General features: G+C 44.9%; 1 protein-coding gene across 2 annotated transcripts; it reads left to right on the top strand.

Annotated features, from left to right (window-relative positions):
• On the top strand, positions 1 to 24,075 carry LOC143831979 (haloacid dehalogenase-like hydrolase domain-containing 5). Of its 2 annotated transcripts, XM_077325645.1 has the most exons (8): positions 1 to 201; positions 8,492 to 8,701; positions 9,841 to 9,953; positions 12,021 to 12,114; positions 17,411 to 17,444; positions 19,071 to 19,245; positions 21,273 to 21,461; positions 22,028 to 24,075. In XM_077325645.1, the coding sequence occupies exons 1-8, from the start codon at positions 88 to 90 to the stop codon at positions 22,440 to 22,442; spliced, it is 1,344 nt and encodes a 447-aa protein (XP_077181760.1). In that variant the 5' UTR covers positions 1 to 87; the 3' UTR covers positions 22,443 to 24,075. The 2 variants fall into 2 exon arrangements, with proteins under 2 accessions (XP_077181760.1, XP_077181761.1); XM_077325646.1 differs by lacking the exon at positions 9,841 to 9,953 and having other exon boundaries at positions 12,007 to 12,114.
• The last annotated feature ends 1,021 nt before the right edge of the window (positions 24,076 to 25,096 follow it).

The raw sequence follows: 25,096 nt of genomic DNA, 5'->3' as shown, positions 1-25,096 counted from the left end.
TGGAGCGCTACAAGAAGCCGGCATCTGCGGCCGGGGCTCCGCGGAGCGTGGCTGGGCTGAGGCGGGAGTCGGCTGGAAGGCGCCGCCATGAGGGCGCCGCTGCTCTGCCGGTCCCTCCAGAGAGCCGCGGCCGCCGGGTCCTTGGCGCTGAGGGGGCTCTGCCGCTCCGCCGGCCCCGCGGAGGACGGCACCGGCGCGGAGGTAATCGCGGGGCGGGGGCGGGAAGCAGCCAGATCGCCCCGCTCCCCCCCCCCCCCGGCTCCCCTGCCGCTCCCGCCGCTGGAGGAGGGACGCTTTGGGTGGGCGGGGGTGGGGAGAGGGCAGGAAGCCCCCGGGCCGCTCGGCTCTCTCGCGTTGGCGGCGGTCGGGCAGCAACCTCGGGAGGACTGGCTCCGTCTCCGGAAGAAGGCAAAGGGCCGCCGAAGCCGGTCTCCCAGCTTTCCGGGGTCGCTCGTGTTCTGTCGTCCCATTTAATCATCGCTAAATAGTCGGCAGATGACGCTAGCAGGAATAGTTCTTCTGACAATGTCCAATGTTTGGTTCTTAGCGCGTTGCTGCCTCATTTATTCCCTGTGCTTTCGCTTATAGGAACTGGCCTTCTGCAGTTTTCAGAAGTACTTTCGTTATTTTTTGCCGGCTGATCATTGTTTATTTGAGTCGATTCCGGCGGAGAGGGTGATCTATACGTTTTAATGTATACCTTGAAATAAATCAGAATTAGTTGAATGTTGACTGAATTGAATCGTTTTAGAGTAGCAGCTCAGTTTCTTTTTTGCCCACTTAAAGACCTGCCCCAAGCACAGTTGTTTGGGAAGGGAGCGGGTTTTTTTTTTTTAAATCTTGTACCCCCATCCTCTCCACGAGGAGAACTCTTCCTGAACTACTTGAATTCATACTGGAGGACAAAACTGGCTCCCTGTACAGCCAACTCAAGCTAGAAAAATGCTTCAGGACTTATTTATGCAACCAGTTGTTTTGTAATAGCCATCTCTGACTTGTCTCTGCTGCAGTTTTTTTTCTCCTAATCCTAAAGGCAATTCAGGATGTGTTTACACCTATAGTAATTGGCAGGCATGTCAGTTCTTTCTCAACTGTGCAGCCAAATGCATTAAAGCATGCATGTTCAGCCCCCAGACCGCAGAGTTCTTAACAAGTCTCTGGAACAGTTCTGTTGTGCAACAAAGTCTGAGTCCAGTGGCACCTTAAAGATCAACCAAGTTTTATTCTGGGGATAAGCTTTTGTGTGCATGCACACTTCTTCAGATACTGTTGTGGGTTTCATGATTTGTTTTTCAAAAAAATGCCATGTAGTTCACAAACTTCCCTTTCATGTCCTGCCCCTGCTCTGTTCAATGCTTAACAGTGCCAGAATTGGACAGTTAAAAAAAAACGGAGGGGGCTATCTACGTGTAAAGGGTACATTATTGCCCTTGTGGACAAGTCAGTATTGACCTTGTGTAGGTTCAGTGCATAAGAAGCTGGGAAACATTGCTTAAGTAAACAAGATGAAGGCATGATTCTTTATTCAAGGTAGCTGTTTCTCAATGTCTTGATTGTGGACGTATGCTGGCACGATCCAAGCAGTCTTGACCTTCTTCCGATCTGAGTTAGTTCACACTGCCAGGTTCTTCCATGCAGTAGTGTACCTAGAACACACATGGGGGTAGGATTGTCTGAACCAGTCTTTGCCCAAAGGAGCTTTTAGTTACTTTTGGGATCCAGAAAATGAAGAAATGCACCTGGCGACATGGAAAATGGCTGCAAATTCCCCACATGTACAAATTGTCTGTGAATTTGATCATGTGATTGTATAGCAAAATGTGTTAGTTTTTTTTAGTGAATCAACCCTGACCCAGATGTTCCTGGAATAGTTGTCAATTTTTTAATGGGGCTTTCAATACCTCTGTGCTCTTTTTTGACAAAAAGCAGATGCACCAAAAGCACTTATAAACTAGTATGCTCCTTTCTTCATCAATGATGACGTATAGTATTTGATGTATTTGAAAGTTTGTCACTTAGAGCAGGGCAGGGAAAGTTTCCTGTTGGCGGCGGAGGATAGGACCCACAGTAATGGGTTTAAATTATGTGTAGATATCAGGAAAAATTGCAGTCAAGTAGTTCAGCAGTGGAATCGACTGCCTAAGGAGGTGGTGAGCTCCCCTTCACTGGCAGTCTTCAAGCAGCAGCTGGATGCTTAGACTGATCCTGCATTGGGCAGGGGGTTGGACTAGATGGCCTGTATGGTCCCTCCCAACTCTATGATTCTGTTATTCTAGTATTGTGCGGAGGGGGAAGATTTTGTGGGACAGAGTCTGAAGATTTGTAATGCCACATCACACTGCTTGTGCCACAGCCTTTAACAGTCCATATACATGTTTGTTCAGAAGCAATGTTCATGGAGTAAAATAGGTTATTAATAAGTTATTAATAAGTATGCAGCCTCAATTTGCTTTTGCTTTTGTGCCTTAGTAGATAATATGGTACAGTGTGGGCATTCATTATTTCATACAAGCCTTCCATCATGAATTGGAATAGCAAAGGAATGGATGTGTTATGTGACTTGTTCTCTAGCAGGGGGAAAAGGTTGACATTTATTGACTGGATGGGCTAAGCAGGGATAGTCCTGGCTAGTATCTGGATGGGAGAGCCACCAAGGAATACCAGGATCATGACCCAGAGGCAGGCAATGACAAACCATCTCTGAATGTCTCTTGCCTTGAAAATCCTTTGGTTCACCTTAAGTCAGCTGTGATGTGACGATACTTTCCACCACACTTACACACCAGAGAGTCTTTCATTTTTTGGTTGTTATATACTAAAAGCCTCTTAAGCATGCTGGCTAACATTCAAGTGAACAAACCCTTTTGTTCACATACATTTTTAATTCCATTCTTAAGCAAAGGTTAAAAACAAGGCTGAGACCATATAGATACACAAAATGTATTCAAATATAGCAAATCAACCCATTGGTAGCAATAAAAAAATTCTCTGTTTTGTCATCTCGTGGTATCCCTCCAAGCAGCGTTTGCAGTCAAAAATTATTTAATTAGAGGGAGCTCTTGCATTGCTTCCTAGATCAGCTTGAATTGGAAATTTATTTATAGGTAGAACAATTATAGTGGCGATGTTTGCGTTTCATTATGAATGTGAGGTAGTGTTTATAGGTGAATTTACCATAAGACTTTGAAGCCTGACAGTGGTCATAACTTGTATTCCCACAAACAAATGGGATAATGTCTTCATTTAGAACTGACATTTAAAGTGCTGGAGGTAGTTATTTCTTCAACTACCTGAATTGTATTATTTATGCTCACATTGTTTGTAGTCTCCCTTTCTCAGAATCAGAATCACACAGAGCTGGAAGAGGCCACAAAGGACCATGTAGTCCAGCCCTCCCCCCTTCTTGGGGACTTAAAAAACACACACACTCCTGACAGGTGTTCATCCAGTCTCCTCCTATAAATTTCCAGCAAAGGAAACTTCACTGCCCTCCAAGGCAGCATATTCCATCTACAAACAGCCACCAGGGTCAGAAAATGCTTTCTAATATTTAAGTGGAACCTCATTTTCTGTAATTTGAACCCATTGTTCCTAGTCCTTGTCTCTAAAACAGCAGTATACGTTGGCCCCCTCTTCAACATGTTTACCCTCTAATACAGCTATCATATCACCCCTTGCCCTCCTCCAAGCTACACATACCCAACTTTCTCAACCTCTCCCTATAAGGCATGGATTCCAGCCCTTCAACCATCCTAATTGCCCTTCTGAACATGTTCCAACTTGCCAATATTTTTTTGTGAACTGTGTTGCCCAGAACTGGGCCCAATATTCCAAATGAGGTCTAACCAATCTGGAATACAGTGGTATTATGACTTGCCTTGCTCTAGATTTTATGCTTCATCAAATGCAGCCTAAAACTGTGTTAGCCTTCTTAGCAGCCATATTTGCACTGTTGGCTTATATTCAACTCCATCAGAACTCCTACATCCCTTTCACATGTACTACTATCAGACCAGGTACCCCCCTGGTTCTTCTATTTATGCATCACATTTTATGACACATATTTAATACTTTACACGTCTCCCTACGACAATTCCTTTTGTTGGCTATGACCAAATTTTCCAGTCTATCCAGATCTCCTTGAATAGTAGCCCTTTCATCTGGGGTATTAGCCACTCCTCCCAATTTAGTGTCCTCTGCAAATTTGATCAATATACCCTCTACTCCCTCATCCAAATCAATGTTAAACAATACCCATCCCAGCACAGAACTCTGTAGTACACCTCCCTCTAAGATGAAGATGAACCATTGATGAACCATTGAGTTCTATCAGACATCCAATTACAAATCCTTGAACTTACCCATCCCAGTATTTATTAACTTTCTCACAAGAATATCACGGGGGACCTTATCAAAAGCTTTACTAAAAACAAGATTTACTATATCCACTGTATTTACTAAACTGATCATTATCATTGAGAATCAAGGCAAGATTATACAAATGTAAATTTTGGGGAAATCGCACCAGCATTTACAAACACTGTGTAATAGTGGCCTAGTCCTTTGCCTTCTTTTCCTTTATTATTATGTTTATTACATGACCTTGAACATATAGAGGACTAGAATAAAAAATCTGACGTGAAGTAACTGGGCAAGGATTATGGAAATCTGAAAACAAAGCATAAGGTTGACATGATATGTTAACAATGCCAAAAAAGTAGTGAGACCACGATAATGTGTGTAGCAAACAGATACTGTATGCCAGTGGTCCCAACCCGCGGGCCACAGGCTGGCGCCGGGCCGCGAAGGCCTCGGCGCCGGGCCACGGCTCCTTCTTCCCTCCCCCCCGAAGTGAGAAGCTCACCAGGCCGCGAGCAAATCGCCCGCCAAAGCAGCCGATTAGCTTGCAGCCCGGCAAGCTTCTCACTTTGGGAGGGGAGGGAAGAGAAGCTTGCCGAGCTGCAAGCTAATCGGCTGCTTTGGCGGGCGATTTGCTCGCGGCCTGGTGAGCTTTAGCGGCCGATTTGCTCGCAGCCCGGAGGGGCCGGGAGGGGAAGCCGCGGCCGCCGCCGGCGCAAATGCGCGTGTGCGGCAGTCCACGCATGCGTGTTTGCGCTGGGGCTGCCGCGCGTGTGCGGGCCCCCGGGCTGCCCTCTCTGCCCACTACTCCGCAGTGGTCCGCGGCAAGCGGAAGCTTGCGGACCACTGCTGTATGCCACATTCCTTTTATTAAACCATCTTCTTGAGCCATTGCATAATAATTTTGCCCTATTGCCATTATTAAAATAATGCCCTCCTGAACATATCTGCTTTACATAGTTTGTGGCATACCAGGTTGGGGTGGGTGGGTTTCCTAACCTTAGGCAGGCATTCTATAAGGTAGGAGCCACAGCAGAGAATAGACGTGTATAGGCAGTTTATTTATTTGATTTCGTCACTGCCCCTTTTATCACAACTGGCTTGATTTCCAACATATTCCAATAAAACAGTATACATTCATCAATAAAATAAAATGCAATATAAATCTCTAATACTAAAACTATAATTATACCATTAAAACAACCAACCAGTCAGCAAGATTTTATCTAAATCAGGCTTTTTCAACCAGGGGTTCGTGAAACCCTCGGCTTTCTTGATGGCCCGGGAAGGGTTTCCTGAATGGGTGGGAGTTAATTACATTCAATATATATTTTAATTTTTTCCAACATTTATTAACTGATATGACCATATATGGTCACGTTGATCCCCCCAGATGGCCAATAATGGGCCTGGAGGGGATGGGAAGGGTAGGGGGGCATGTACACAACTATGCTTCCCAACCATATTCTGCATTCATTCTGTTTCTGGGCTTTCTTGAAGCTTGAAGAATGTTTCAGGGGTTTCTCATTGGTAAAAAAGTTGAGAAAGGCTGATCTAAATATTAGTATTTCAGTGCTGTCCTATATTCATTCTAGAATTCATGGGAGCAGTTATATGGAGAGGAGCCCAGACAATATACTACTAGGTGATGTTGTTGCTGCTGCTATTCATAGCTCAATTAAATGCTTGGCAGAAGAGCTCTGACTTACAGACCCCACAGAGCTGATTCAGCTCCATCAGGGCCCATAGTTCTTGTGGGAGCTCATTCTACCAAGTAGGGGCCAGGACAGAAAAGACCCTGGCCCTTCTTGAGGCCAGACATACCTATCTTGGGCCAGGGATTGCTAGCTTGTTGTAATTAGCCAAGTGCAATGCCTTCCGGGGGTATAGTCAGTCAAGCAGTCCCTCAGTTGTTGATCTTGCCCATTTTTGAAATAGCTACTATGTGGTCACCACTAGCCCTGTACAGCATGTACAACAAAAAGGGGGGGAGGGAAATCAAAATTCTACAGCTCTCCCCCTCTGAAAAATTAAACAGAGTAGAGGGAGAGAAGCTAGAAGAGCAGTAGCATTTTAAAAATTATATAAATACGTAGAAGAAGACGAGTTGATTCCCAAAGGAGTCTCAAAACGGCTTACAGTCTCCTTCCCTTTCCTCTCCCCACAACAGACACCCTGTGAGGTGGGTGAGGCTGCAAGAGCCCTGATATCACTGCTCAGTCAGAACAGCTTCATCAGTGCTGTGGTGAGCCCAAGGTCACTGCTGCATGTGGAGGAGCAGGGGATCAAACCTGGCTCACCAAATTAGAAACCACTACACCCAACAACACAACAGGTAACAGGAGGATTAAAGGGAAGGCAGGAAGGGACCACCACCCCTGTATCATTGGTCTCTTCATGGTGACTTCTCCAGCCCAAGTTTTGGTTCTTTCCAAACTTTGATTTGGGTCCGATGGAACCATTTAAACCAGGGCTGGCCATATTTCTCACCAGGAATCTCTAGCTGGTAAATCTCTAGGCTTCCTTTGTCCATAGTGTAACAAGATGCAGTCCAAAAATATAATTTCATTTCCTCACCTTGTACAAAGGATGTTGGATTTCCAAGCCAGTTTGGTGTAGCAGTTAGGAGTGCGAACTTCTAATCTGGCTTGCCAGGTTCGATTCTGCACTTCCCCACATGCAACCAGCTGGGTGACCTTGGGCTCGCCACGGCACTGATAAAGCTGTTTTGACCGAAGGCTCTCTCAGCCTCACCCACTCCACAGGCTAGAGGAATGGGAAGGCGACTGTAAGCCGCTTTGAGTCTTCTTTGGGTAGGGAAAAGCGGCATATAAGAACCATCTCTTCTTCAAGATACACTGCTTTAGACTTAGGCACACTCTCGGATATAGTTTTTGTGCTTTCATAGGCACTACAGTTCTTCCTGTTCAGAATTAACTCAAGTTGGGAGAGAATAAAAGTAAGAGGTTGGCTTGAGTCAGAATCCTGGGGAAGTCAATTAGTTGGGTTCCATTAACATGTGAAGCTGCTTCATACTTAGTCAGACTTGTGGTTCATCCAAGTCATTATTGTCTACTCAGACTGGTAGCAGTTTTCCAGGATCATAGGTAGAGGTCTTTCATATCTCTTACAACCCAATCATTTTTACCTGGAGTTGGTAGGAACTGATCCTTGGACTTTCCACTTTCTGTGTATTTGTGGCAATGTGGTAACATAATCCAGGTAAGTGAGAAAATGACTGCATCCAGCCCTTTAAATACCTGTTCCAAATGAAGATATTATCCCACTGTACCCTGTGAGTGGTAAGCGGCAGAAATGCTGTCTGAAGCTATCTGTCCATGAGGTTGGGAGTTCAATCCCAGCAGCCGGCTCAAGGTTGACTCAGCCTTCCATCCTTCTCAGGTTGGTAAAATGAGTCCCCAGCTTGCTGGGGGGTAAACGGTAATGACTGGGGAAGGTACTGGCAAACCACCCCGTATTGAGTCTGCCATGAAAACGCTGGAAGGCGTCACCCCAAGGGTTAGACATGACTCGGTGCTCCTTTACCTTTACCCTGTGAGAATAAAAGTTATAACAGCTGTCAGGCTTCAAAGTCTTTGACAGGTTCTGAAATAAATCTCTGGAATCTAGAATGACAGCATTTTATGTGTGTCTACACCACTGTTTTTATTTTGAACAGTTAATGAAATTCTAGGCAAGATTAAATATGTTACCCCTTATATATTTACACACTACTACGCTTTTGTCATAGCTTTATTAAAGTTACAAGAAGCTTTTGTGGGTGCAAGAACTTTGAAAATGTGGTCCTAATTAACACATAAAAGCCTGAAGGCTGAAAAATAAGTCTGGCTCCTAAAGTGTTATTAAGGCCTGTTTATCTGTAAATTTCTTGTAAAATATGCCCACTCCAAGGAGAGTGAAAAAAGTTCATTCTGTTTCTATGTGTGCTGAAATGACATATAATTAGTGTAACTGGAAATATTTTATAGCATAGCATATAAAAGCAGTCCAGAGTTGGTGCATTTGGCTTTGACTTTAGCAAAATCCTGATAAATATAAATGCAATATTTGTTTTACTAGAGTCAGTGCAAAGATGAGGGTAATGAGACCTGCTTTCCCCCTCTTTTTACAGAGCAATCCGCAGCCTCCCTTTGGCTTTCTGTTTGATATTGATGGGGTATTGGTACGAGGAAAGACACCGATTCCTGCTGCAAGAAAGGCCTTTCAAAAACTGCTGAATTCTCAGAGACAGTTCTTGGTGCCTGTAGTATTTGTTACTAATGCAGGGAATTGCCTTCGGCAGAAGAAAGCAGACCAGCTATCTCATCTTTTGGGAGTGCCGGTAAGTGATTTGGAAGGCCTTTTGTCTTAGATCCTGTACCTTTGCTCCAGGCATCCTTCATTCCAGGCACTTGAGAGGCAACCCTTAACCAGGGCTCACTTCTTCTCATATTAGGTGCTTCCTCTTGCACAGTTTCCTTGGTTTTTTTCCCCAGTGGCTCAAGAGGATCAAATTACCTGCAGAACACTACTTGTAGCTCCTGGAATGAAGTGTGCATGGAGTAAAGATACAAAAGTATCCAAACTTTTGATCTTTTTGACCCAGCATGTAAATTTGAAAGTACAGTCTTGCATTATTTGTCTACTAGAAATAAAGCCCATTTTATTATGTAATAAAATGGGCGCTAGGAGCTGGTCTTCTCTCGGCCCCAGGAGCAGCCTCACTGCAGCGAGGCAGCTCCCGGGGCCGAGAGAAGGGCGGTTCCCGCCCCCCCACCCTCCCCAAAGACACGAACACCGTTCTCTCGGCCCCGGGAGCCGCCTCGCGTGGGGAAGGCGGCTCCCGGGGCCGAGAGAAGGCCGGCTCCCGCCTCCCCACCCTTCCCGAAGACACCAGGGGCCGGGAGAAGGCGGCGCAGCCCCCCAGAGAACTCCCCGCATTGGCTGGCAGTCCAGTCTATGCGGTGATTCCCTGGCCAGGTGAAGCAGCCAATGGCTGCTTGGGCTGGGCTGGACACTCGGAGGGGCCAATCAGGAGCGGCAAAGCGGCTCCTGATTGGCCCCTCTGAGTTTTTATCCGCCCTAACTCATGCCACACTGCCCTTACTCTTTTATTCAGTCCGCGGCGCGGGCTGTTTAAAGATAGTAAGTCATTTTTTTTCATCATCTTTTAAACTTTAATTGCATGTAACAAAGGTATAAGTCATTATAAAGAGGCTGTTTGGTGGGGTCAGTGTAAATAGAGAACTTTTCATTTATCAGCTTAATGTTGTGATGGTGCTAGTTACACATAATGGAGTTATCTGTGTTCTCATTGCTATGCTTTCCTTGCCTGTGAACCTCTTTTCCTCTGTAATTGGAATAGGAAAGGTAAGCCCAAAAGATAAATTCAATTGTAAGCACCTCTTGTAAGCTTTAGAGTAAGGTAAGAAGAGAAAGGCATGGATAAAATGATTGGTTTTTCTGTTCTTACCCAACTAGATTTCTCAAGACCAAGTCATCATGTCCCACAGCCCTTTACGGATGTTCAAACGTTATCATGACAAATGTGTTCTTGTGTCTGGGCAAGGGCCCCTTCTTGACATTGCTAAGCAGTATCCTTTGAAAACATAGGTAACTGCTTATAACAAATGTCTGTCTTCAACTGTTGATTGAATTAGTATATCACAAGTGGAAGTCCTGTCACATTCCAAAGAGGTGGAGAAGTGGAGTGCAAAGAAGGGGGAACGATTCCTATTCTTGCTGTCTCTATTCATTCCCTCACCCATGGTTTCTAGCTCAGTTGTCTAGTTACTACAATGGAATCAGGTTTGAGGCACCATAATAGCATCTAGCCTAAAAGCATGGGTGAGGATTTGTTCACATTCCTCTTTAGTTGCTTAAGCTGTTGGAATTGGGTATGCACAGTTCAAGCAGTGATTTCTTCCTTCACATTCTTCCCTTTTCTTTCTTACTGGTGAATTAGAAACTGTTTTGTTCAATGCAAGTTTCTCATTGTTCTCATTGTTAACAATGTTATTACATATGTCAGATGTTTATTGTATCACTTTGTTTTATGAAAGTTTCCAATGTAAACTGCCCTGAGCCGAAAGGGAGGGCAGTATATAAATATAATAAAATAAACCACCATCTCCTCTCTGTGACATACTAAAGGATGTTACTCACTTCACGTACAAGAAATTCAGTGATTATTTTCCATTGAGCATTTCTTAGGTCATACTTTCTGTGATCTCCTGAAGGCTCCTGGTTCTTGGGAAAATTCCTGAGGCCAGCCTGAGAGTTTTCTTCTGTATACTACTTTTGCTGTATGAGGATAGTATTCATGTGCATCTCTTGGCCCCCACATGGAAGTTGTGGGACATTAAAAAGGGAAAACTTTTTCTTTATACATGGAGAATATCACCCCTTTCTTTCAGAATGCTTGAATTATACCACTACCATGCTTTGTCCTTAATACAAAAAATACTGCCTGGAATATTGTATGCTAGGGAGAGGAGTTCTTATCTAGCCTTTTCAATGTTGTAGTTTGCTATGTGTGTTTGATTTTGTGTTTGATTTTTTTTAGGAGTATTAAGATATGTGTGTGATACTCAGGTTGAGGCTGCAGAGGCTTACAATTTGTATGAAAGTTACTGATGAGCCTGCCTGGCTATTTTTCCAAATACAAGGTCTTCACTAAGTAAGATCCTCAGAAAACTGTAAAGGATTAGTAGATAAAGCTTATTAGTAGTAGAATTTCTAAGTGTTAGAAAGGGTTTTTTCATATAGGGGATTTGCTCCCAATTTCATATTGGACCGTAATTATATAGACTTAATAATAAATTGGTTCTTGGAAGCTGTAGTACTTCTGATGAAAATCTAATATTGGTAAAACAACTTCTAAGTGGCTTTGGAAAATGCCACTAAAATGTCTAATTTTTTTTGTCCGTTACTCCTGCATTTTTAAGTTTTCATGTTTGGAGGTTAATTTTGCAGAGTGGAGTGAACAGTCATTCATTGCTGATTTTGCTGTTTATACAATTTACATTACATTTGAACTTTCTTGTCTTTCAAATGGTTTATTTCACCTCTGAAGCTAATGGATCCCTACTTTGTCTGAACAATTATCAGCTGATTTATTATACTGTTTCCTAATAGTAAACACTTGGAGGAAATGCTTTAACTTAAAAAAATAAACCCCTACTAAGCCACTAAATATCTGCACAGATGTAACTAGGTTAAATGAAAGAAAATGTTTGACTGTTGTGTTTTTTCCAGGCTTTGTGGCCATGGTCTGGTAGTTTTAATTCCTAAACTAAACTAGGTCCCTAAACTAAACCAGTTGACAATGACTCTGAAAGCCTTTGACAATTCATTTAAAGTGTGTGACAGTTGGGAGATCTGGTTTAGGTTCCAGAGCTGACTGACTTGAAAGTGTGTGTAATCTGCCACTTGGGCTCTTAATACTTAGGGAAGTTCCTAAGATAATAATCAGAATCAATTTATAACAAGATGAGTCTCTAAGGATGAGTCACTTTACATGTTTTCCCAAAAAGTGAGGATAACCCTGGTTCTTATAAAGTTAACACAAATTTAAATTTGGCTGTTTTGTTTATCAAGGAAACAAAGTGCATTTCAATTAAACATATGTCCATTGTTATCCTTAAGAAATATGTTTTTAGTCTTGGATTTCGTCAGCTTATTACAATAGACAGACTGCGGGAAGTCTATCCCTTACTGGACATGGTTGACCATGACAGAAGGCCTAAAGCTTTGGTGAGTATGGCACCGACTACTCAGTGTTTATCTTTGCACACATTTTTTAATGTTAGTTTTGATTTGAAGTAGCATGTCTGATGTTTTGGACCAAACAAATTGCATCATTATTGGTTTTGGAATCACTGTAAAACTGTTAGTTAATGGAACATTGTTCAAAGAGGTATAGCTTCAGCTTTTCTGGAATTTTTGTATCTAACTGGAGCAATCTTTTTTATTCCTTTGCCTACAGGCCAACCTCTTCCTTGGCCAATTTCCTGCTTTTTATATATTTAAAGATTTTGTAAAGTTATCATAATATTTTAAACACTATGCATTGCAAATTCTCTTTCTGCTTTATTTATTGGCAACTTGGTTTTGCAAGAATATATGGATCTCGTCTCCACATTTGAATAAGACCTTCTTGCCTTTTATGTTGTTTCAGGCAAATATTGTTGCCCACCTGAATCTCTGTACTTAGAATAATTGCATGTTTTAAACTCATGTTTTCCTATCAAACACAAGGTATTGTGTTCTTTTCAGAGTATAAAAGGGTAGAGTAAGTGTTCTTATTTTTATCTAAAATGCGATTCCTTCTTGGATAACTAAAATACAGCAAGTGAGCTGTCCATGAAGTTTGCAAGTTATCTTATGCCATTTAACATTTTCATTTTATCATTTTCCCTGCTCACTGTTCCTTTGAAACACTTGCTATTTAAATGTAAACCCTGATGAAACAGCTGATAATACGATCAATGCAAGTCAGACATATGTCTTGTCTTGCAGAATCCAATTGACAGTCCTGTCTTAAATTATCTACAATTTAACTGGAGAATATTTAGCAAAACTCAAGTTAGATGAGTAGAAATATGCAGCAGGGATGGGCTGTATATAAAAACGGATGGCTAATTGTGTGTCTGGGGAGAAAAGCAGAGTACAAGTGAATTAAATACATAATTGTTGGTGACCTATAGTGTGCTTGGAGGTAGGACGTTTCCTCCTCAGAGGGAGGGCACTGCTTAGTAATATTTAGGGAGAAAGACTAAGGTGGTTTAACTGAACATTCTGGAAGAGGGGTAAGGAAATGGCGTGCTATAGCCCCTTTTCAGTTCCTCTTCTATCTGGGGAGTCCCTTGTCACATCAGCAGCCTCCATGCTTCTGGTTAGGGAATACCCTGTTAATTAATGGTAAAGGAGTTGCTACCCAGGACTGGTGCTGGATGAGTGTGCCAACTGTACAGCTAATAAATCCTAACTCTTGTCCATTTGGGTTGCCTCTGTCTTTGTGATTCTGCTGTAACTGTCAGATATCCTGCCTTAAAATCTCCAGATTTTGAACATTTGTTGTCTGTATTATATCACTGGGAGAGGATAAGGATTCTGTTAGTGTGCTGCCCACCGCTCTACCTAATGATCTTTGTTTTTAGTGCTGAAAGACCCCTGAACTTTGGTACTAGAGGATTTCTGCATAAATGTTGAAACCCCTTTGTTTGGTGCAGCTCAAAAATCCATAGTCTCGGGTCTGTCATTATTTCCTAGGACATAGTTTGGATGGCTTTTAGTTTGAATCAGGAGTTCAGTGATCTAAGGCTAGGTGATCTGGTTGCAGTTCTGATTTATTTAGTGTCAAGACTCGGAATGCTCATAAAACCTAGTGAAGGTCGAGACCAATTACAATGACACAAACCTGAAGCTAAAAAATGCAAGCTAACATTTGGAAACATATTTTGTGGCAAAAGAAGATGTGTGTTATTAAGACAGAAACCATCCCCTTTAGGTGCAATAAATCTAACCACATAGTATGCATATTAAGTGTTTGAGAATAATTTCACTCATTTCAAGAAGAGTAAATATTTTATAGGAAGCCTTGCCCCCACAGTGTTCCACAAATCTTCATAGTCTGCTCGAGCAAAGGGAACTTTATAGATCCAAAGAATTAAAAATAAATAAATAAAGTGTTCATCTGGAAAAATTCCACAAAACACTTTAGTAGTTTTCTGAGTTTCACTGTAACTTTCCATTTCCACTCTTAAGGGTTGCTTGCCTTTTGATTTTTCCACTGATTTTTATGTCTCCAGTCTAGACTGTGCTTTTAGGTGTGGCTGCTTGAGACAACTTTGCCAGATCAGGCTTTCTAGTGCATTGTAGCCATTTCTGCTGGTGGATCTGACTTTCCGAATTGTTCTATATTTATGCTCAAAACACTGTGCAGAGTAATGTTCTTCTTTCTCTCTACCTTGAGTACTTGAGTGGTCAGTAAGGACAGGTAGAAGGACATTTAAAATCTTGTGCCAAACATCAGCTATGAGAAGGTGTAATACAAAGTAAAAATGCCTCTCTTCGGCTGCTGTTCAAGTCTTCTCATCATATTGAACTGATATAAAACATGGTGGTGGAAAGCTGACTTACAGCAACTCTGTCAGACTTTCAAGACAAGAGACAAGCAGAGGGGTTGTGCCATTGTCCGCCTCTCCAAAGTAGCCCTTTGTGGTCTCCCATCCTGTTTAGCTTCTGAGATCTGATGAGATCAGGCCTTCCTGACTCATCCAGGTCAGGGTGATTTGAAATATACCTCAAGCTTCAGTGTGAACCATTTAAACAGGTGGTTGTATAGATTAATAAAAGAGAAATTTAATTGCCTGCTTTGTTTGTTTTTTGTGTATTGTCCACAGCATTAAAAAGTTTATACATTCTGCCCTCAGCAGGATTACTCAATATTGACTGATCTTGGAACAGATTAGGGCAACAACCAAGAGAGAACACTGTGTAAGCGTGAGGTGTTGTTTCCAAGAACTGTTGTGACCGAACTGCCTGAATGTTGTGGGAGGGGGCAGGGCAAACAGGGCAGGAGCTCTGTACTCATCCAGGCAAGTTCAGCTCAATAGCCAGTCAGTAGGAAAGCTGATGGGAGGCTAGTGTATGCCTAGATGTAAGATGACATTTCTAAACTATACTTTTTTTGTAGAAAAAGAGTGTGCTGCATCAGGATAAGGCCCATTCATACTGGAGAGGCAGCTCAGTTAGCAAGCATTTGTACAAAAAATTAAGTGCCTGGAAATAGTAGCCCTTCTACTATTAGGCCAAATCTACTACTAGGCCAAATCTGAGAGTGAGCTAAGATTGGCCAGGGAAGCCCACTGTAACAAGAAAAGATTTTTCAGTTACGTGAGGAGCAAACGTAAAGTAAAGGAGGCAATAGGCCCGCTGTTGGGTGCGGATGGACAAACTCTAACGAAAGATGCAGAGAAAGCAGAAAGGCTTAGTGCCTATTTTACATCTGTTTTTTCCCACAGGTCAAAGTGTTTAGGCACATCTAGAGATGGCTGTAGCCAAAGGATAGTGTCTGGGTGGCAGGTTAACATGGATAGAGAGGTTGTCGAGAGGCATTTAGCTGCACTGGATGAGTTCAAATCCCCTGGTCCAGATGAAATGCACCCGAGAGTACTCAAAGAACTTTCCAGAGAACTTGCACAGCCCTTGTCCATCATCTTCGGAACCTCTTTAAGGACTGGAGATGTCCCGGAGGACTGGAAAAGAGCAAACGTTATTCCGATCTTCAAAAAAGGGAGGAAGGATGACCCGGGAAACTACAGACCAGTGAGTCTGACCTCCGTTGTGGGGAAGATAATGGAACAGATATTAAAGGGAGTGATCTGCAAACATCTGGTGGATAATTTGGTGATCCAAGGAAGTCAGCATGGATTTGTCTCCAACAGGTCCTGCCAGACCAACCTAGTTTCCTTTTTTGACCAAGTAACAGGTTTGCTGGATCGAGGAAATTCGGTTGATGTCATTTACTTGGATTTTAGTAAAGCTTTTGACAAGGTTCCCCATGATGTTCTGATGGATAAGTTGAAGGACTGCAATCTGGATTTTCAGATAGTTAGGTGGATAGGGAATTGGTTAGAGAACCGCACTCAAAGAGTTGTTGTCAATGGTGTTTCATCAGACTGGAGAGAGGTGAGTAGCGGGGTACCTCAGGGCTCGGTGCTCGGCCCGGTACTTTTTAACATATTTATTAATGATCTAGATGAGGGGGTGGAGGGACTACTCATCAAGTTTGCAGATGACACCAAATTGGGAGGACTGGCAAATACTCCGGAAGATAGAGACAGAGTTCAACGAGATCTGAACACAATGGAAAAATGGGCAAATGAGAACAAGATGCAATTTAATAAAGATAAGTGTAAAGTTCTGCATCTGGGTCAGAAAAATGAAAAGCATGCCTACTGGATGGGGGATACGCTTCTAGGTAGCACTGTGTGTGAACGAGACCTTGGGGTACTTGTGGATTGTAAACTAAACATGAGCAGGCAGTGTGATGCAGCGGTAAAAAAGGCAAATGCCATTTTGGGTTGTATCAACAGAGGCATCACATCAAAATCACAAGATGTCATAGTCCCATTGTATACGGCACTGGTCAGACCACACCTGGAGTACTGTGTGCAGTTCTGGAGGCCTCACTTCAAGAAGGACATCGATAAAATTGAAAGGGTACAGAGGAGAGCGACGAAGATGATCTGGGGCCAAGGGACCAAGCCCTATGAAGATAGGTTGAGGGACTTGGGAATGTTCAGCCTGGAGAAAAGGAGGTTGAGAGGGGACATGATAGCCCTCTTTAAGTATTTGAAAGGTTGTCACTTGGAGGAGGGCAGGATGCTGTTTCTGCTGGCTGCAGAGGAAAGGACACGCAGTAATGGGTTTAAACTTCAAGTACAACGATATAGGCTAGATATCAGGAAAAAGTTTTTCACAGTCAGAGTAGTTCAGCAGTGGAATAGGCTGCCTAAGGAGGTGGTGAGCGCCCCCTCACTGGAAGTCTTCAAGCAAAGGTTGGATGCACACTTTTCTTGGATGCTTTAGGATGCTTAGGGCTAATCCTGCGTTGAGCAGGGGGTTGGACTAGATGGCCTGTATGGCCCCTTCCAACTCTATGATTCTATGATTCTATGATTCTATGATTCTATGATTCTTATGAGAAGTATTGTTCACTACCATGATCATTTCTTTTTATACTTTTAATTGTAACTAGGTTACATCCGAGATAATAGTACACCCCATAAGACTGACCAAGAATAAAAAATTCAGTGTTTTATTACGGTACACTTTTTGGAAACCAGTCTTTAAAAGGTCAACCTAAAATGACTTATGGCATGACAGAAATGTGGGCTTAAGACATAAGCAGACATGTCAAGAATTTCAGAGAACATGGATTGTGCTGCTGTTAGAACCACAGGAAACTATTGACTAAATTTCCTACCGGTGCCTGTAGAGGATGCATTTTTTTAAACCTAAGCTATCCTTTTTTTTATTTCAGCATGCTCCTGCAGTGGAACTTCCCAAGATTGAGGGTTAGTATACCCTTTGCTAATGTCTGCTCTGATTAGGAATGGGCAGGAACTGATTCCTGAACCAAAGTTCAGGCTGAACCTGGGCCAGTTCAGAACTCAGGAACGAATTTTCAGGGAAGGTGCATTCCTCAGACTTTTGGCCGTTCAGCCATTTAACCAGCCATTTAAACCTAACAGCTGACCAGCCTTCAAAGAAATGGGGAGCAAATCCAAAGGCTAAATGATTGGCAATCATTTAACCCTTCAGCTTGGCTCCCCCCCCCTCCTTTCAAAGCAGCAGGAAACAAAACCAGAGGGTTAAATTAAGTCCTTTCCTGGGAGATTCCTGCCCCCTTTCTCCTGGTCATGACCAGCCATAGCTAGGGGAAAGTGGAAGGAAAGTAACTTCCAGGGCAACCCCTGTCCTTGTTTTGCAGCCAGGAGAAAGGGGGAACTGAACTCTGTAGTTACCTTCTTTGGCTGCCTAAGTTGGCTTATAGTAGCTGGGTTTAGTCAACTTTGTTGTTCTCTACTCCCTGCAAGTGTGCTCTTTCTATTTTAGCCAGACCGAGACTTTTGCCTTTTTACCTGTCAAAAAAAAAACCCCAGCAAACTACTGATTTCCTTGATAATAGACTAGCCAAAAAAAGTTATAGAGAGTAACATTAGGAAAAACAGCAGCTACACAGTCCAACCCAATCAAAATAATATTGTGTGCTCAATTAACTAATACATATGTTGAGGCATGCTAATGTTTTCCTAGGTCAAATAATGAGCTTTGAAAATGTTGTCTTCTGTTTAAGTGTTAAATGAGCACATTCTAAAGCAATCACTCTCAGTGGGGGTCATATGGCCCGCGGGGGGGGGGGGGGGGCTCTTGCACATTTGAAGGGTGCCACAGACTGAAAAATGTGCAAAGAGGAGCCCAAACATATGAAATCATTAATTGCTAGAAAGTTTGACCTTTGTCAAGGGAAACAAAACAAAATAATCTGCTTGGTCCCTTTGTGTATGCATGCTTCTCCTGGTTGAATGTTTGAAACTGTCTTATATATATACACTAGCTTCAAAGCCGTTCATAAGAAGGGGCCTTGAAAGGGCCCCCTCCCCTGGCCAGGCAGCTTAAGGTGGCTTTTGGCTGCAGCTCGCAGCCAGTTCAAGTGGGTCAGGCGGGGGCTGGGCAGCTCGTTATCGGGACTGAGCTCCTTAGTAGGCAGTCAGCAGGCTGGGAGGCCCTCGTCTGCAGGCCCAGCCTAGCAGGCCAAGAGGCCCTCGTTAGCAAGCCCTCCACCACGGCCCTTTGCCCAGGGCCTCTCTCCTTACCTGCTGCTGGCTCCAGGCACTGAGGCATCTGAGAGCAAAGAGGATGGAGGGCAGGAACTGCAGGGGCAGGGCCAATCAGGGCAAAGCTGGCTGCACCCTGATTTGCCCTGTTCTAACTTGGACTGTCTGTTCTGAAGTACTAAACTTCATTTTAATCTCATTTTTCTTCTGTAGACATGCATAGTGTACTTATAAAAAGTTAGCAGTTGGTAGTCTTCCACTTATTTCAGGTTTTGTTCTGTTTTATACAAGTGATAGCAAGGGCAGAATTGTCTCATGTACAATTAGCATGTGGGTGTATTAATTATTTTCATTTCCTTGCAGCAATTGTTTTGTTTGGTGAACCAGTCAGGTGGGAAACCAACCTGCAGTTGATAATAGACGTCCTCCTGACAAACGGCCACCCTGGGAATCCATATTCACAGTCCTCTTACCCACATATACCTGTGCTGGCTTGTAACATGGATCTAATGTGGATGGCTGAAGGCCACTCTCCAAGGTAGTGGCAAGTATATACAAGTGCTGTCAGGAGTATTTTTCCACACGTCTTACAAGCAGGAAAAGTCAAGAGAATGGTTATTCCTCAGTAGCCTTGACTTGAAAGGCAGTTTAGAAATCACTTATTTAAAATAGCTAGAAAAGAGAAGGAGTTCAATGCATGTTTATAAGAAGAAACAATATGTACTCTCAACTGGCTTATTGTGTTCATTCGAAGCAGCAGAATAAAGTTTGATTCCAGTGGCAGCCTTAAGACCAGCTAAATTTGGTTCAAGGTATAAGCATTCCCGCGTACTCACATTTGTGTGCGTGCAAAAGTTTACACGATATAAAACTTGGTTTGTCTTAAAAGTGCCTCTGGAACCAAATGTGTGCTTTATAGCAGCGGTCCTCAACCCCTGGTCTGGGGACCAGTACCGGGCCACGGCTCCTCCTCGTCCTCCTCCCTGATTGCTGCCTCAGGGGCTGCCCTGCCACTCTGCTGCCAGCTCACCTTTGGTGCTCTCCAGCGGCCGCCATGGCTGGGGCTCTCCCTCAGCATGGCACTATGCAGCTGCTGCTGGCAGCGCCCCCCACTAAGCGGCGGGAAGTCAGGGGCACTGGCAGGAAAGCAAGTAGAGCAGGGACTCAGGCAGCGGCGGCGACGTCCCTCAGCAAAAGACTACTCCCCCCCCCCCCAGGCCTCAGTAAAATTGTCAAGCGTTGACCGGCCCCCAGTGATAAAAAGGTTGGGGACCACTGCTTTATAGGCTTCAAAAAGCATTGCAAAGCAGTTATTGTCTTCAGTCTGATCAAGAAAGATCTATCTAAATGGATTTAGTATCCTCCGTGCTAACTGAATGAATCCAGGTATTGTAGGAGCAGTTGCTCAGTTCTCCTTCCCCACTGCTGTCCTGGCATGTTAAATTAAACAGGAGCCATGTGGCATCTTCAAGACTCACAGCTGTATTGTTGCATAAGTTTTGACAGTCATTTCTCAGATGCAGTGTAGGGGCACCCCACTAGGCAGGCCTTTTATGGCAGTGGTCCCCAACCTTTCCGAGGCTGGGGACCGGCAGGGCATTGGGCCGCGCCCGCCCGGACCGGCCGCGCCCGCCCGGGCCACGCCCGCGCATCGGGCCACGCCCGCGGGCCACGCGGCCCGGCCCTGATTCCCTCTCCCCGCCCTCCCGCAGTAAGAAGCTTCCCGGGCCGCAAGCTTGCGGCCTGGGAAGTTTTTTACTGCGGGGGGGCGGGGAGAGTGAGCCGCGGCCCGGCGCCATGGCCTTCGCGGCCCGACACCGGGCCGCGGCCCGCAGGTTGCGGACCACTGTTTTATGGTGTGAAAAACATCATCAGCCATGAAATGCAAGATGAAATGTAATTGTGTAACTCTTTACTAGCTAGGAAAGCTGTTAACGCTTGTAGTAGAAAGAGACACCCAGATTTGTCTAAATTGTTCACTACCTGTAATGAGTCCATTCAACTTGGTGTGTGTGAGATGGTGTGAAACCTCTTCATGAAAGCCACATGACATTTTCCTCTCACAGTCCTTGGGTGGCAAATTTTGCCTTGTTTACAGTGCAGCAGCAAAGGGATGGTGAGGAAGCCCCAGGCTGATGGAAATCCCTTATGTCTGTGGAAATCATCTCTGGAGCTAGACCGCTGTGTGTAAATAGCTGGGTTCTAGTCCACTATAGTTGATGCTGAAATCAAATTTTGTTAATCTCTAAGGTGCTACAAGACTATAACATGGCTTCTGTTCTGGAACTATTATCATGGTCTGATAATTTCATATGAAGAAACTACAGCTGGATAAAAGCAGGTGGATATCTGGCTTCTGCCTGCCTGTGCTTTCCCTGCCAATGGAGACATTATAGGTTAGCTTCTTCCTGTAGCCCGCCTGTTTAGTTATCACTTAGCAAATGAAAAGTTGGACTGAACTGTTTCAGCCTGTTTACCTAGGAGATTGAATATGAACAGATGATGTCTTTTGTTCTGGCAGATAGTTCCTTCTCGCCATCCAAGTTTTATTTCTGCATTCCCTAGGTTTGGTCATGGAACTTTTATGGTTTGCCTGGAGAACATTTACAAAAAGATCACTGGCAAAGAGCTGAGATATGAGGCTTTGATCGGAAAGCCCAGCGAAGTGACCTATCACTATGCAGAGCACCTGATCAGAATGCAAGCAGTTGCAAAGCAATGGAAAACGCCTATTCGGACCTTGTATGCCATTGGGTGAGTCCTCTTATAGAAGGGACTGTCGCTATTATAGAGCAGACCATTCCAGAAGAAGACCCAGCCAAAGACTTCTCTCCCTATTTGCCATTGTCATCTCCCAAAAAGGAAGGGTTAGTGTTTCACGTAAGCTGTTCTACTGAATGAAGGTATTTAATGTTGGCTTTTGCTCCTCCATAATTTGTTCCAAAATGTAGACGAGGGAAAGTCCAGATGTTTGAGGAGTTCCCTGAAAATAGTGCGATCTAATCTGGTAATGGTAACCAGCTGTCTGTCAACAGTATTCTCTTGCAGGCATACTCGCAGCCAATTATCTGCTGGATGCTTATGCATTATATAGCTATGCAATTTCTGCAAACTTGGAACTGCTTTTTTCAATCCCAAATGCTACAATGTGCAGCATGTGTGAAGTTTCTGAAACACTCCCTTACCAAATTTTGATTGCTGCTATATAATTCCAGTAGCCTGCTGTTTTAACTGCATGCTTTAGTGAGGTGCTTTAAGCAAACACATGGTCCGTACACTCAAAATATGCTCATCCTGATGTTGCTTCTCTGGTTCTCTAGGGATAACTTAATGACAGATATCTATGGTGCTAATCTTTACAACCACTACCTAGAAGAGAACTCCAGAAGAGGTTCCAAGGCACGTATCCAGGCCAAAGCTGCAGGTGGCACAGGATCTACTGCAGTTTCTCAGGAAGATGAAATGGATAACCCTTGGGAAAGTGAATTGGCATCTGCTGCCGCTACCAGCTGTAGGTCTGTCCTTGTTTGCACTGGGGTTTCCAGCCCTCACACAGAAGTGCCCTCTGATGCCAGGGAAACCATCACCGAGACTGTGTTCCATGGACATAGAGATTTCAGGTTTGATCCTGCTTTAGTAGAACCTGATCATGTTGTGCCAGATGTTGATGCTGCTGTTGACCTAATCTTCCAGCTGGAGAACTTCACACCAAATGAAAATCACAGAACTGCCTAAGAACTTCCTTTACACACTGGAGGGGAGAAGCAGAGGTCCTTAGTATCACACTCTTCCTAATGTGTTTGTTTTGTATATGTAACATTTTTTAAAAAACCACTCCTGTGTTTTCTAACAGCACTTTCCTTACTATCTGGTTGAATCTGCATGGTCTGACACACTTCTGGTGACTGTGGCTGTGTTACAGATTGACAGCACAGCTCAGAGTCACATTCCAGAACTCTGCATAGAAAGAAGAGGAATGTCCCGTGTTTGTGGAAGCAGAGAAGGCACAAGCAAGCGTGTTTAAGTTAACGTGCAATTGAATATTCTCTGCTGTTTAAAGGTTGAACTTAATAGGAGTATAACCATGTTCTGCCCCACCAGCATTATGCTTTCCCTTGCTGCTATTTACATCTATAATGCCCTTCCTTTCAACCCGTGGCTCTGTTTCCTTGCTGGAAAGATTTGGGGCATGGGTATGCACTCAAAGGGGACCCTGATAGTGATGTGGCTGGTACCCTCCCTTTGGATTTCTGTTTGAACGTAGGTGACTTGAGGCACCAGCTGAATTGAAACAGTCCCTGAGCACAGTTCAGCAGGTGGAAAGTGGAGGCAGCTCCTTTGATCTGAATGGGGCTTGAGTAAGAACAGATGAGCCGGTGCTCAAATTCCATTCATGTTGAAGAGATCACAGAAAGAGTTTCTAGTTTCTTACAGTTGTAAGTACACCAAAGCTTTATTATTGATAGTTTCAGTGCTCCTCCAGGACTGAACTACAGAATGCGCTTGAGAGGTGTTTGAACCTGAAACTCCAAATCAGAATGGCATTGACACACCCACGTTAAAACATTTTTATGAATCATGTCCTGCCTAAGTATCATGTGTAAGGTTTTTAACAGGCTTGCCTTATGGATGTAAACTTTTTAATGGGGATCTAACTTATTTTGTATGCTGGCACTTTTATAGTGCCTTCAGTTTAACCAAGGAGACTGAATAGTGACACATTAGCTGATTTTTTAAGTAGACCTGCATAGCATGTGTTTACTTATAACACACTTAGGAAGACAGTGTTTGAGAGAGAGACAATTTCTAGGTTCTTCAACAGCAGCAGGTGTTGATGCAAAAAGAGATCTTCTGCCCAGTGCCGGATACTTGGAAGCATACCGAGCAACAGTCCAGCTGTCTCACTCACATGATCTAGACTGAAATCTGAAGACCTGCCAATGTTAAAGCTACAGCTACCTCTAGTTCTTGCTTTAAAAAAAAAAAACTTGTCTTGATGCTTTTGTGAACCTGGATGGGGCAAACACAGTGCTTGCAGGAGAGTAGTTTCCACACTGCGCAGTCTCTGAAAAAATGTAACCTTAAAATACCTGTAGTTTGTAACTCCAGGGTCCTTATAAAGAAAAGGATGGGATAGTGCCAATTATCTTTAGCATCGCCTTTACTGATTAACTTTCCAGGGTCACAAAAAATCAGAGTCAGATCTAAATAACACTTTCAGAGTTCCTTGCTTGTTGCCATGTTCAAGATCCATGTTACAGAGGAATGGCACAGAAGTCCTTATCTGTAAACAGCCCGTGGCGCCACGGGCGCCACGGACTGCATAAAAGAGTAAGGGGTAGTGGGGAGGAGTTAGGGCGGGACCGGTCCGGGATAAAAACTCGGAGGGGCCAATCAGGAGCCGCGAAGCGGCTCCTGATTGGCCCCTCCGAGTGTCAATCCCGCCCCAATCCCGCCCCAAGCTTCACCCGCCCAGGGAATATGGCGGAGCGGCCTCGCAGCGTCGTAGACGCTGCGAGGCTGCTCCGCCGGCCGGCAGAAGGCTCCAGAGAGCCTCGCCTGGGGGGTGGGCCGAGAGAAGGCTCCAGAGAGCCTCGGGTGGGGGGGGTCGGGAAGCCTTCCCTCGGCCGGCGGAGCGGCCTCGCAGCGTCGTAGACGCTGCGAGGCCGCTCCGCCGGCCGAGGGAAGGCTCCAGAGAGCCTCGGGTGGGGGGTGGGCCGAGAGAAGGCTCCAGAGAGCCTCGGGTGGGGGGTGGGCCGGGAAGCCTTCCCTCGGCCAGCGGAGCGGCCTCGCAGCGTCGTAGACGCTGCGAGGCCGCTCCGCCGGCCGAGGGAAGGCTCCAGAGAGCCTCGGGTGGGGGGTGGGCCGGGAAGCCTTTCTTCGGGTGGGGGGTGGGCCGGGAAGGTTTCTTCCCCGAGGACCCTCCGGCATGGCCGCCTGCCGTGCTTCGCTCAGCGATCCTCTCTGCCCTCAAACCGCCTCCCGATCCGCCCCCGCCATTACCTGCAAGCCTTGCAAGGCCGCAGGTCACCGCTGCCGCTACAAACACATCGCCCCCCCCGGCCCAGCCAGCCAGCAGCGGCCAGCGGGGGATGCTTCAGGGCCGCCGCCGCCACTGATGCGAGCGCCAGCCGCCCAGCTCCCATGACGCCGGCTGAGGCTGCTCCCGCCTGCCACGCACGCGCAGGACGCCCCGCTGCCAGCCCACCAGCAGCGGCCGGAGGAGGAAGCTTCGGGGAACCCGGCAGCGCTGGCGGCGCACTCCACCACGTGGCCCAAGCTGCCCACCAGGACACCAGGTAGGCCGCGTGGTCCCAACCCTCCCGGACGACCCCGGACTTCTAAAGACCCGCCGCACAGCCCTGCCGCCCTCATCGCGCGCCCACCTA

This window comes from Paroedura picta, chromosome 3, assembly GCF_049243985.1.
Source record: "Paroedura picta isolate Pp20150507F chromosome 3, Ppicta_v3.0, whole genome shotgun sequence".
In the NCBI taxonomy this organism is placed as follows: Eukaryota; Metazoa; Chordata; class Lepidosauria; order Squamata; family Gekkonidae; genus Paroedura; species Paroedura picta.
This window is presented reverse-complemented; position numbering and strand designations above follow the sequence as displayed.

Bases quoted from the DNA above. Each gene is read 5' to 3' on its own strand.
- LOC143831979 (XM_077325645.1), top strand. From the start codon at position 88: ATGAGGGCGCCGCTGCTCTGCCGGTCCCTCCAGAGAGCCGCGGCCGCC. The intron at 9,954-12,020 runs GTATCCTTTGAA...ATATGTTTTTAG, and splicing joins CTTCTTGACATTGCTAAGCA to TCTTGGATTTCGTCAGCTTA. The intron at 19,246-21,272 runs GTAGTGGCAAGT...TGCATTCCCTAG, and splicing joins GCTGAAGGCCACTCTCCAAG to GTTTGGTCATGGAACTTTTA.